Source organism: Xenopus tropicalis, chromosome 6 (genome assembly GCF_000004195.4).
Source record: "Xenopus tropicalis strain Nigerian chromosome 6, UCB_Xtro_10.0, whole genome shotgun sequence".
In the NCBI taxonomy this organism is placed as follows: Eukaryota; Metazoa; Chordata; class Amphibia; order Anura; family Pipidae; genus Xenopus; species Xenopus tropicalis.
This window is the reverse complement of record NC_030682.2, coordinates 76,382,366-76,396,742: the sequence shown is the minus strand read 5'-3', so window position 1 is coordinate 76,396,742 and position 14,377 is coordinate 76,382,366. Positions and strand designations below refer to the sequence as shown.

The window sequence follows — 14,377 nt, the reverse complement described above, 5'->3', positions numbered from 1 at the left end:
CCTCAAGACTAAGATGCTTTATTTATACTGCATCAACATAGCGACACACAAGGACTAACTTAAAAGATAATTACAACGTGACAGCAGAAGATCCATACTTTAGTAGTTAACTTTGAGGTAAATCTTTAAAATAAAAGTAGAGTTTTAAATAATACAAACCTTTTTGCTTTATTTTGTAAATGTGTCTATATGGAATCGTTAAAAGAAATATATATGACAGCATATCATGTAATCTAATGAATGAACGTCTTATATAGCTTTACAGTATTAGTAATATTATCATTCATGTTCATTTGTATATATATATATATATATATATATATATATATATATATATATATATATAACATTTTCAAAGGTCCCGTACTCCAATCTGCAGTGAATCAAATCATTTTTATTTAGTGCATCTGTACAGATGCACTAAATAAAAATTATTATAAAACAAATAATACAAACCTTTTTTCTTTATTCTGTAAATTAGTCTACATGGAATCATTAAAATAAATTTATATGACAGCATATCCTGTAATCTAATGAATAAATGTATTATAACAATATTCGTAATATTATAATTCATGTTCATCTGTACAGATGTACTAAATAAAAAATTATTTGATTCTGCAGATTGGAGTGTGGGTTCTTTGAAAATTTTGTATACTGTTTTGACCCTGCATGCACAATTGATGAATTAGTCCAGAACGGAGTGCGTCTACTCAACATGCTAAAATGCACTGATTTAAATTGATGAAAAATTGTGGGTTTTTTTTTGTCTCCTTAAGAATTGCTTATTTTGCCTACTACCACTGATAACACAACACAAAAATATAGTTAGTGAAATTTTGCCACCAACCAATAGCCCCACACACACTGAATAGAATAAATATGTATTTTGTTTGGGCCAATCAATTTTTTTATGATTACAATGCAGGCTATTTGGCCACACTAACCATGATAGGAAGGCCATGGCAATGCACACATACCATAGATAATAATAAACAGTATAAAAATTCTTTGTCTGTGTATTGCCAGCTTGATGTATAGAGCTTGCAAAGCAATACAATGTAAGTAAGGCCCAGTAAGTAGTGCCTGAATAAGAAATAGAGGTACTAAAATGCAGAAGAAAACCTGTGCAACTGTCTGTTACTACAGACCCATTTTTGTTCTCCATGTATTAAATTAGTGGAAGACACAAGATGGCAAAGTGGAATGCCTGACATATTAGTTGGATCATTTGCCCATATGCCTTGCTCCTTTTTTATAGCACACAGTGTCTTATCTGCTACTTTGCAAACTGTGCAGCAATACCTGAAGTTAATGCTTGCTATAAGATAAGTGGTAGTTACAAGTAGGGTTGCCAAGTTTTTCTTCAGGCCTTACTGACTTAGAGGGCAGGGCAGGTGGTGGGGTTGTGTTGTGTCAGGGGTGGAGTCATGACATTTCGGTGGCGGAGTTGTGATGTTCTGGGGGCAGAGAGAGGGCTTTAAAGCACATTGGAGGAGTGTCAGGGATGGAACAACTAGGGATAACAAATTTAATGTCAAGTACATTGCTGGTAAATTTGTAATACTGGCCCTGGCTAGTAATGGCAATGATTGGCATATGAATTACAAACCTGTGCCATGACAACTGCAGGTTTACAGACAAAGCTAAAGGAATTCAGTCTTTGGCAAGTTAAATTTAAGAGATATCAAGTAAGGTGTCTTCAGTATAAAAAAAATCTATTACTGTCAATCATTAAATTATCAATGTTAAATGTGCAGACTAAGTAGGAAGCAATCCATTGATCTTTTGGGCAACACACAATTCTCACTGTGATCATCTACACATAAAAGACCTCAGATTCTTCTATAAATGGTAAATTAAATAGTGGAAAGCTTCACATTTAAGAAATGCTTTCAAAGTTTGCCTAATGAATTCTAGGACTTTTGTTTTATTGATAAATCTGGTGGGAAGTTTGTAGGAATACAGAATTTGAGTGAAACTTTGATAAGTTTCTCAAGCTGCTTTGCCGTCATATTAATAGATCATGATGGTATTCTGAGGAAACAGAACATGAAAGAACAATATGGGTATATCAAGGTTACTTCAGCATAATGCAAATCCTCCTGATTTTCAGAGACATGTTACTGTATCTTATTATGCCTCTTAAGTCTACAATATATCAAGACATTAAAGTAGTTTTGAACTGCAAATTTAATGCGCAGAATGTAGACTTTCTCCTAAAACTAACCAAGCTCCATCTCCAGAGTAAAAAACAAATGCTGACATTTAGCTGAAATGCAAATAAAGAACTAAACAGATTCTGCTCAGCTTCAAGCCTAATGGCAGATATTAAGCCACAAAAATAACCCAGGTTTATTATAATGTAGCAAAGCATTCCATGTCACTGTACTACCCACATTGTTGCCACTGATGTCTGACCTTCAGTTTATTTATAAAAGGTACTGTATATTGAAAAAAACAAGATTAAAAATATTTAATTATGTATTTTTTCCAGTAGTTAAGCACAATTTGGTTATTATTACTAAGATTTAAGATGCTTATTGATGGTTATTTTAAATACTCATATCAGTAATAGGTATATATGTTGTAAGAATATGTTACAAACCACAATACAGCCATTTCTATAAAGGAAACAGAATATGGATAAGATATCCATAAGATAAATGCAGTAAAAAGGACAAGAATACTCTAACATATTGTAAACATTAATTACAGACTGTATCTGTCACATCGTCTTATGTATTAAACTAATCACATTAGCTAGTATAAAATGTTTAGTATTCTCTAAACTACTTGAGGGTAAACATCCATCCCTTAAGCACCATCAAGGGATAGGACAACTCCCATAGAAAAAAAAAACTATTCTTCCTGCAACCAAAACACTATCTATTGTCTGTTGTCATAATACCAATACTGCATTTATGAGCACCTCTATTACCCATTTTCCTATATTTTCTCTTAAATAAACACACTATTATACTGTAAACATGACACAAAAATACACAAAAACACTTCAGTGTTTAACAGGAATGCCTACCATTAGAATTATCCGTTGAAGGTGATGCCTAGTCACTAAATACAACATACTCCTTTAGGCACTAATATGGCTATGAAATACCCTTCTTTTACTTTATTTATTTCAGATTCCTTATATTTAACCTCCCCAGTGTTTTAGCATATCAGCCCATGTAGTCCTGTGCAACATTTATTGTCAGTAGTTATTGCCAGTAGTTCCAATGGTTATCATCTACCCTAGCTTACCAAACCTACCCCAGGTATTAACATAAACATGTTAAGATATTGCCTGTCTCCCATTGTTGCCACACTGGACTAGCTTCTCCTGAGAAAAAGACAGGCAGGATGAGATGGATACAGAAGCAAGACAAAGGACCTTGCCTAAAATTACATTGGACCACTTTAAGTGGGCAGTGGTAAAGCAAACCAAACAGTCAAAAGAAACAGATTCTAATTCTATTTTAAATTTCCAATATGTGGTTAATCTAATCTAATAGCTTTTGCTGATCTTGTTCTTTTCAAACTTACTGTCAATGTTTCTTTTATTCATCATATGCAAACTCTTGTACTGTATATATATTGTAATTTATTAATTTCAGGTGCCATGTAACTAATTTACATTTTATTTCAGGTGGTTCAAGAACCTACTAGGAATGACTCTATTTTGGACCTGGTACTATCTAGTAATACTGAACTCATCTCTAACATTTGTGTGGGTGAGCATTTGGGGAACAGTGATCACAACATGGTCTACTTTGAGATTAAGGGAAAAGGGATTAACTAAAACACTCAATGTGTCAACTGGGAAAGGCTTTCCATAGGGTTAGACACAGAAGGAAAATGGAACATCTTTAAAATATTGCTTTGCAAGTATACACAACAGTTTATCCCCATTATAAGCAAGGAGAGGCATCGCAAAGCAAAACCTTTATGGCTGAATAAAAGTATTAGTGTCAAGGTTGGTAAGAAAAAACATGCTTTTAACCCTTTCCCTGCCAAGCACGTAGCTCCTACGTGCTGACATAAAAAGATGTTTAAGATGTGTACACACACACTTATGTAATTTTGTATTTATTTATTTTTTTATTGCATCATTTTTATTCTTGCCTGAAAAAAATGTTTTATTGCCATTGCGGATAGCGTATTCGCTAACCGCACTGCGCAATACCTTTTGTGTATTATTTTGGTGTTTTTATTACATTTTCTGTGATTTTGGTGCATTTTAGTCATTTTATTGTACTCATAGTACATGCACGTACGTGCATAGTTTGGTAAATCTATTCATATAGGGCATCAAACTGTTCAGTAGACCTCTGGTGTTCCTATTTGGGGTGATTTTCCTTTGTATGCAAGAAATTGTGTGAGAAAAATGCGGCAAATTGCAACATTTTTAAGCAATTTTCTGAAATGTCATAGAAACCACTAGCTTTAGGAAAGCTTTGCAGATTGGTACTTTGGTGTAGAAAGGACTCTTTACCCATGTTGGATTTGTCTGAACATGAACTTTCCAAAAATATATGGTTTTCAGGGGTTACCCTACATTTCTGCAGTTTCTATCCCACATAAAACTGCCATGTGTTTATGAATTAGGTAAAGGTAAGGCATGAAATTAGTGTGCACAAGGTATATTTTGGGGTCTCTAAGTGCCATGTGCTTTGATAAACCTATGTACAGTGGGCATCAAACTGTTCAGTAGACCTCTGGGGGGTTCATATTTAGGGTGTTTTATCTTGGTACCTAATGACCTATAGAAAATAAGATGCTGCATTTTGGAAGTTTTGAGGTGATTTTTGGAAATGTCATAAAATCGGCAAACTTAGGAAACCTTTGCGGCTTGGTACTTGGAGTAGAAAGACATGGTTACCCCTTTTAGATTTCGGGGAATGTGTACTTTCCAAAAATATATGACTTTCTGGGGTGAGTGTACTTTTTACTAACTTTATCCCACATAAAATGATGTGAATGTATTGATTTTGCAGAAGCTGAAATTACAGAAATGATAGATCATATGGGGTATGTTCCCATTGGGGCCCCTACATGCCACATACTTAGGTAAACCTAAACATATTGGGCATCATACTGTTCAGTGGACCCCTGGCGTTCAAATTCAGAGTGTTTTATCTTGGTATCTAATGATACATGGGAGATAAGATGCTGCAAACTGGAAGCTTTGAGAGGATTTTTGGAAATATTATCAAAATTGCAAACTTTAGGAACGCTTTGCGATTTGGTACTTTGGAGTAGAAAGACATGGGTACCCATTTTAGATTCGGGGGAATGTGTACTTTCCAAAAATATATGGCTTTCTGGGGTGAGCATACATTTTTGTAGCGTTATCCCACACAAAATAATGTAAATGTGTTGATTTTGCAGAAGCTGGAATGACAGAAATGATAGATCATATGGGGGTATGTTCACATTGGGGCTCCTACATGCCACATACTTAGGTAAACCTATACATATTGGGCATCAAACTGTTCAGTGGACCCCTGGCGTTCATATTTAGGGTGTTTTATCTGGTTACTTTATGACCTGTAGGAGATAAGATACCATAGAAGCTTTGAAGCGATTTTAAGAAATTTCACAAATTATTATAAAAACCAATAACTTTAGGAACGCATTGCGACTTGGTAGTTTGGAGTAGACAGGCAGTTCTACCTATTCTCAATTCCACAGAATTTGTTCTTTCTAAAAATGTATAATTTTCTGGGATAAACCTTCTGTTAGTGAAATTTTTGACCTTGAAATCTAAAGTATGCAGCTAAAGTATGCAAAGCAGTGCTTTGGAAATTTGGTAGTGTACTGCTGGGAGTTTTTTACCTATACAAGTGAGAAATCTCCATAAAATGATATATATTTGGTATTAGCACGTTCAAGAGACATGGGACTTTCCAAATCAGTTGTATTTTCGTGCATAAAATAATTTTAGTTTCTGGTGTATGTGTTTATATAATGGAAAATATTATTTTTTTTTTCATTTTTTAGACATTTAGCAGCCTATATCTTCTTACAGAATTGGAATTACACAAAAATTCCACCATATTTTAAAAGCTTAGGTTGTCCTGAAAAAAACGATATATAGTTTTCCTGGGTAAACAAAAGGCCCCCTGAGGAAAAGCCCCTAAAGTGAAACAGTGCAAAATGTTCAAAAACTGTCTGGCAGTATGAGTTCCACTTTGTTCAAAACGACGGGCAGTGAAAGGGTTAAAGCATTCTAGTTAGCTGGGACAGCAGAAACTTTCATCAGGTACAAGGAAGCAAATATAGCATGCAAAAAAGCTATTAGGCAAGCTAAAATAGAGATGGAAAGGGATATTACAAGTAGGAGTAAAAAGAATCCAAAACTATTTATGTTAATTATGTGAATAGTGAAAAAATGAAGCAAGAAGGGGTGGGAACCTTATTATCACGGGGGGGGGGGGTAAGTTGGTTGATGAGAACTGGGAAAAAGCAGAAATTTTGAACTCTTATTTTTCCATCTGTCTATACATCTGAGGAGCCAGCTAATGAAGGCTTCCCTTTTAATATGCCCAGTTCTAGTAATTTAGCTACTGACGCATGGGTCACTCGGGAGGAAATTCAAAAGAGACTTGAACATGTAAAGGTAAACAAAGGTCCAGGACCGCATGGTATTCATCCCAGGGTATTAAATGATCTTATGCCTATGATTAAGTGCGCACGCACACGAAACGCATCAGGCACTCTGTTTTCAAAGATACAAATAAAGATTGTAAGCTTTTAAACATCTCACGGCGATCCGGCGCGTGCTTTAAGCTGTATATGATTGCTATTAAATGATCTTAGCCCTGTGATTGCCAAGCCTCTTCACTTAATTTTTCAGGATTCGTTAAGGTCTGGCATGGTGCAGAGAGACTGGCAAATTGCTAATGTGGTGCCCGTTCTCAGCCTGAAAACTATAGGCCTGTTAGTGTGAGGATTCGTTAAGGTCTGGCATGGTGCAGAGAGACTGGCAAATTGCTAATGTGGTGCCCGTTCTCAGCCTGAAAACTATAGGCCTGTTAGTGTGACATGAGTAGTAGGAAAGTTTTTGGAAGGGGTAATAAGAGATAGCGTACTTGAATATATTGCAGTTTACAATACTATAAGTTTGTGCCAGCATGGTTTCATGCGTAACAGATCTTGCCAGACTAATTTAGTCGCCTTTTATGAGGAGGTGAGTAGGAACCTCGATGCTGGAATGGCAGTTGATGTCATCTACTTGGACTTTGCTAAAGCCTTTGACACAGTACCTCACAGAAGGTTAATGATCAAATATTGGCACAAATGTTGGGAGTATCCTTAATAGGCTCCAGTCCTTAAGAAGAATATTAATGAGCTGGAGAGAGTGCAGAGGTTTGCAACTAAACTGGTAAAGGGGATGGAAGATTTAAGCTATGAGGTTAGACTGTAGAGGTTGGGGTTGTTTTCTCTGGAAAAGAGGCACTTATGAGGGGACATGATTACTCTGTACAAATACATTAGAGGGGATTATAGGAAGATAGGGGGTGTTCTTTTTTCCAATAAAAGCGATCAACGTACCAGAGGCCACCCCATTAGATTAGAGGAACGGAGTTTCCATTTGAAGCAGCGTAGGTGGTTTTTCAAGATCAGGGCAGTGAGGTTGTGGAATGCCCTTCCTAGTGATGTGATGGCAGATTCTGTTAATGCCTTTAAGAGGGGCCTGGATGAGTTCTTGAACAAGCATAGTATCCAAGGCTATTGTGATACTAATATCTACAATTAGTATTAATGGTTATATATATAGTTTATATAGTTTATATATGTGATAATATAGATTGGTAAGTATAGGTTGTGTGTGCTGGGTTTACTTGGAAGGGTTGAACTTGATGGACTTGATGCTCTTTTTTCAACCCTATGTAACCATGTAACTAAGTATGAAACTATATGTAAATCACAAATCCTTCACCCCAGAAAATTATTAAAATGTGTTCTCAAGCAAATACTAAGAAATAAATGTGTAATTTAGTAATAAAAATAACATGTTCTCTTAATATGGGCACATTTAACAAGATAATCACATTCTCAACAAAAACCTCTTTCAGTGGGGCCCTTCAACAATGCTGAATATTGCTGAGCAATATTTACCTAGTTTAAAAGGACTAAAATTATCTAGAGATGTATTTGCTGGTGCCTAAATGACATAAGGCAGATAATCTTGCTTGGTGAGATATTTCGCAAATGATTCAGTTTAGTATCACATTCTCCTTCGGTAATTTAGATTCTCATCAAAGTGGCTATATACCACTAGGAATAAATCATTTACCTCATTTAAACTAAAGTCCCATTAGAGATTTCATTAAACTGAACTTCATATTCTTTTATTAAGGCAAACATATTGAACATAGGATTAAGTCTAAGCTTTCAAGACCCTCTCAAGACAGATTATCATTTAAAATATATCCATCTTCACTATGGGTAATAATTGCTACAATTCTGTATCATATACAGAAAGTAAATTTATGTAAATGTGTGATAATACCCACTTTTTACACTAAAGAATCTACAAAATATTACAAATATTTGAATATGATTTGGTTTTGCTATACCTACAATTAAACAAAAGTGTTCCTACTATCTAAAGCATGGCTCTGTAAAAGAACAAAACCATCATTAAGTGAGGTAAAGATCCTGAAGTCATAATGATTATGTGAATGAGGCACAAATTCACCTAGATAGATGTACTTTAACGTATTACTGATAGGTATTATTGCTCCGTCATGCACTAGCTTTCTATTATAACATTCCAAAACCTGAGTAAAATGTATGAAATATGGCCAAAACTATCAAGATAGCCCTTTTAATTATTGCAATTGGCTATTTAAGCCACACTAATGATTAGTAACACAACATCATACAATGACTACTTTGTGGCATCATTTTGAGTATGGCCCTTTATAGTTTTAGCACAACAGCCTGTGCACAAATTAAGGTCTATGTAGAAATGGTTTGTGGAGGTGGGAATAGAAGAATCACTGGATGGCCTGGATATAGACCAGACCTCAACCCAACTAAACATCTTTGGGATGAATGGAAACAACAATGCGAGTTTAATGTGAGGTCATTAAACACTGAGGTGAATTCTAATATCCTTGTATAACCTAGGCATGTGTTTCTTCTGTTCCTAGAAAACAGGAGTCTTTAAGGGTCTTTGGCAAAAGAGTCAATGGTTTAATAAGTCAGTATACATACATTTCTATCCCTCTCGCTCACTCTGAATATACTGTATAAATATAAAATACTTTAATTAAATATATATTCTGTGCCATTATTCAAGTGCAGATTTGAATTTTCACAAGCTGCCCTGGAGATGGGTTGCAAAAGTCACATAATGACAATTGCCTTTCAGTCATAGCACATACTTGTCTTCTACAGCAATTTAGACTTGTACATTTTGAAAACTGTCTGCGAATCCTTTTCACCTGGCAGCTACTGACAGATGCTGAAACATTAGAAATAGTAGGAAAAAATAATGTAGATTGCAATGTGATTGCTGTTTACTTTTAGGGAGAGCTTTCCAGTCCCCAGAAAAAACTGAACACTCATTTTAACCTAATAACTGACATATCATGAAGAGGGAACAAGAATCCAGGGGCAGCAGGAGGTCAAGATAATACATGTGTTTCACTATCACTTGCTGCCCTCTCATCTTATAATAAAATCTCCACAGACCTCAAAGTGAGAGACAAAAAATGTTACATTGCAAGTCTACTTTAATGAGTGTCTTTAAGTAGTTAGAATCATTACTAGCTAAATCATTACATGGGTTTACAGCTATCGGTCAGAAATATATATTTTTTTTACATTTAATATGTCATTTTGGCAAGACATTTGTAGAAAACTGCAATTATTCTCTATTTTGCTGTAGGGGCATACCTCTTATTAGTTGAATGTGCCCAGAACAAGTGCCCATTGTTCTTGAATGGCGTGTGACAAGTGCAGTTTCTTTGCTTAGCCTAATGTTATGTCTGCTACAGTCTTTGACCAATGGACAATACAATTAAGAACTTCTGCAATTAAAAAATTATTCTATAAAAACACAGGGTTATAACTGATGTAACTGATTATAGCTAAGATGCTCTTCTTTTTTAGCGATGCCCTGGAATAAGCTAGACCGGGGCATGGTTTTTCTGTCTAAGGGTAATTTAGAAAGTACAGCAGTGTGTGACAATCTCAGGTTTAGACTAAAGGTGGCCATACCCATACATTGCAGATTTCAGCTGCCAAAACGCGTTCTTAAAAACAACTGATATCTGGCAAAAAATTGGGCAGATGTCAATCAAATGGGCTTGATTTTTCTTCTGATCAGGAACCGCATCGGCCAATGTGGGCATATGAGGGGAAAGATTTGATCATCTGGCAAACTCGCTAAACAACCAATCTTACTGTGTATGACAACCGTTAGGTGCTCCCCATGGATTTTGTTTAAAGTGGAGGATATTGTCACGGCTACCAAAATAGACAATGCTGACCATTTACTGATAATTGTCTCTATGTGTGTTTTAGCAGAGGCAATTCTCAGTACCGTCTATGGCAAAGTATTTTCTGGAGTTTAGTAGTCATGAAAAAGTAGCAGCTACTAGGTACTGTAGCTCTGTGTGTCTTCACCCTTAATGTATAATGTAATCTTTTTTGCTATAATTTATACAGGAGCAATGGCCAGCCCCATGTTGTGGTTCCCATCATTCCCTACATGTTGTGGTTCCCATCATACTTTTTAAGTAGCAGCTACTAGGTACTGTAGCTCTGTGTGTCTTCACCCTTAATGTACTAAATATATTGATAATGGGTTAGCGCAAAAGACCTTTGTTTTTGTCCATATGAATTTTGTAATCACAACCTCATTGCACACCTAATAGTTTCAAATTTAGTGGTGAGCAAAACTTAATCTTTTTTGGTATAATTTATACAGGAGCTATGGCCAGCCCCATGTTGTGGTTCACCTACAAAGTCAGGTGATCCCAGTGGGGGCCAATAAAAAAGGGCCACCATTTGGGAGTAGTACAAGTTATTTGCCTGGGCCCCCAAGAACACAAATATGTAGCACCAAAAATGTTTTAGCATGTCCCTTGTATACGCTACACAAAAGATCAACTAGTAGTTGTGGGGGATTTTGACAACAGGTTAAACTTGATGGATGTGTATATTTTTGTCAGCCATGTCAAACTCACAAACCATTTTAATGAAAAGCAGGGGTGTAGCTACAGAGGAAACAGACCCTGCAACTGCTGAGGGGCACAGGAACTATAAGGGGTCCCATGGGTTTCTGGCTAATAATAACTTGTAATATATTTTATAGAAAATTATTTGTTCTCAATCACTAGTCATTCCACTGCTAAAAAGTTTATTTAGTATACACTTATATAATTCAGTAAATAAATTACAATATAAACAGTTGATGTTACTCTGTAAAAAGTAGTTCTTATAAATAACTCAATTTATTAATGCCCTAATAATTTTATTCAGTTTATTCGGGGTCAGTGTAATTTACTTTAAGTTTTTTGATTTACTGGGGGTCAGTGAAGTTTGTCCTAACTCTACTCTCCTGTCTGCCCCTGTCAACGTTACTCTGCCTTGTTATTGTTTACTATGTAAGTTACTAGGTAATTTAAATAGGTTTCTGCGCAAGTTTGCACTACCCTGCCAAGGATCCCCACTTAGGTCAAAAACAGTACCCTCTGTACCCCCTAGTGGTGGCACTTCTTTACACAGGCAGTGACACAGGTCATTGCGCTTGAGGGTGCACATAATGGTGACAGGGTACTGTGAATAAAATGTCAGCTTGCTGTTTTCGCACTTTACACCCATCCCTGAAATTTGGACATGAGCTCTCTAGTGTATCGTATCCCTAAAACTTACTGCCATTGACCCTTTGACTCAGCATGCACCAAGTTTTTAATTTAATTTTTTTCTGTGTAGTAATGTGTACATCAATTATGCCACATTTTTTAGTTTGTGACAGCAAATACCTTGTCAGAGTAATCTGAAAGCTCTGATATCCAGCAATATATGAAGCCAGTCTAGTCAAGCTCTGCTTCCCAGATCCTCCAACACCAACCAGCAATGCGTTACCTTGTGGGGTTCTGATAATGCGTGAGATTTTAACTAGATGTATCATTGCATCCTGAAGGGACAAAATAAAGAAGCTGATCAGAAAACAAATATAATATATTTTTGTAATATGAGTAATAGCAACATTTCATAAAGAGAAACTGGGGGGGGGGGGGGGGCATATACTAGTGTCTTACAATGCAGGGGTTAGTTTGCATCACTCTATACATGTGTGGTCCTGGTTTTGTGTAAAAATCTATACATCATTTAGCCCTGTCTTTACAGTACTACAGCATTATTATTTTGGGGTGAAATGGAACATACAATGTGTTATTTTACTGTTCATATATACATGCAGTTTAATATAAAGAAAATTCTTACTTTAGCATATTTCGTGAGTGTATATTTATTTTATACATGTTTATTACATACGAATGCCTCCAAGACCACTAAAGGAACCTAAACAGATGCAATGTACCTTTGGTACAACTACCTTAGGGCACTGCTACATGGGCCAGATTTTCAGCCTGAAGTACCAGATGGGGCGGATTATCAGTCTGCAGATAAAGGTAAGCTGAGAATCTGCCCCTTCCCTTTAAAAATTATGTACCTGCCCCCAAAAACAAAGAAGTGTTTATCTGCAGGCCGAGAATCTGCCCTGTGTGGCAGTACCCTTAATGCAGTAAAGCCTATGGCACACATTACACAACCAGCATATTTCAGCTGGTGAAGAAACACATCTCAACGCCAGGCAATTTTTATCCCAAAAAGGCACTCAAGTGAATGACAAGCAGCACATAAGGGTACTAGGCAGATCTACACAGGCTGAAATATAAAGGTGGAAAAATGTTACATGTACCATTACTCTAGGTGCTAACTATTACTGTATCTATCGTCCCTGTGAGCTAACTAGCACTTAAAGGAAGACTATAGCCTTAAACAATGTAGGTCTCTATAAAAATATATTTTAGAAACAAGCTCAAATCTAAATAAACCTAAACCCTTTAATCTAAATAAACCATTTTCATTTTGTACATGTGCCATTGGGTACTCCTAAATATAAAAATTATATATTGCCATTTTAAAAATTAAGAGTCGCCTCCTGGGATCACAGAATTCACAGTGAGCACAAACAAGCCAAGGCACACATACATGCTAGGCTACATCAGCCAATTAATGGACAGAGTTCTGTCTTTTGCTCCCACACTTCTTCTTGTTACAGTTAGAGCCGCATTATTTCTGGTCATGTGATCTCTGAGGGAACACACAGCCCATCATTAAATGGTGGATCAAGGGAAAGGATATAAAAGGGCAATATTTATTGATATATATATATTCCAGTTTGGTGAGATTCTTTAATAGGTCACTTTAACATAATATAAACTATCTGTTGTTTAACCGATAACAATAACCCCAGACTGAATACTCAACCAGCATAGATTATATCATATTAAGTGGCTTTTAAATAATCTTACCAAACTGGAATATATATATATCAGTAAATACTTGCCCGTTTGCATCTTTTACCTTGAGCCACAATTTTGTGATGGGCTGTGTGCTCCCTCAGAGATCACCTGACAGGAAATAATGCAGCTCTTACTGTAACATAAAGAAGTGTGGGAGTAAAAGACAGAAATTTGACCATTAACTGGCTGATGTAACCTTACCATGCATGTGTGCACCGTGATTAATATGATCCCAGGGTGCAGCCTTTAGTATTGAAATTGTTCTATTAAGGATTGCACAATGGGATACACTACTATTTGTGGGTATAGTTTTCCTTTAAGACACTAATTAAAGGAGAAGGAAAGGCAAGTCACTTGGGGGTGCCAAAATGCACCCCAAGTGCCCCTGTTAGAAGAAAACCGCACTAGCCCGGGGTAGCTGCGAGCATCTCCTCTTCCTGCTTCGCGCACTTGCCCATGTGCAGTAGAGTGAAGAGCTGAACTTTAACAAAAAAGCCCAGGGATTTTTGGAGGAACAAGGAAGAAGGAAGCGCTCGCTGCAGGTACCCTGGGCTGGTGCGGTTTTAGCCTTTTCTTTTCCTTTAATATTTCTGCATAAGCGAGCTGAGCTGTAGAAAGTCTACCCCATTATGTAATAAGAATACATAAATAAATGTGTAGGGTCTGCTATGCGCAGCACATAATAGATCATATATTTAATATTAAATGGTTTTAATCTTTTGAGGTGTCAAAAGACATTTATAGCGCTACAACTGCGGATAAAATATATCTCATATAAAAGGTTTATGCCAAAAAATATTTCAGTTATTGATGTTGGTCAGATG

The 14,377-nt window shown here is 36.2% G+C and overlaps 1 protein-coding gene across 3 annotated transcripts in view; it reads right to left on the bottom strand.

Moving 5' to 3' along the window:
* The window catches only part of LOC100488102 (dynein heavy chain 5, axonemal), a 267,205-nt gene that overhangs the window by 95,786 nt on the left and 157,042 nt on the right, over positions 1 to 14,377 (bottom strand). For all 3 annotated transcript variants that reach the window (XM_031903513.1, XM_031903511.1, XM_031903512.1), the window contains one exon: positions 12,006 to 12,160. In XM_031903513.1, coding sequence (XP_031759373.1) covers positions 12,006 to 12,160 — 155 coding nt within the window. The remainder of the gene's footprint in view (positions 1 to 12,005; positions 12,161 to 14,377) is intronic.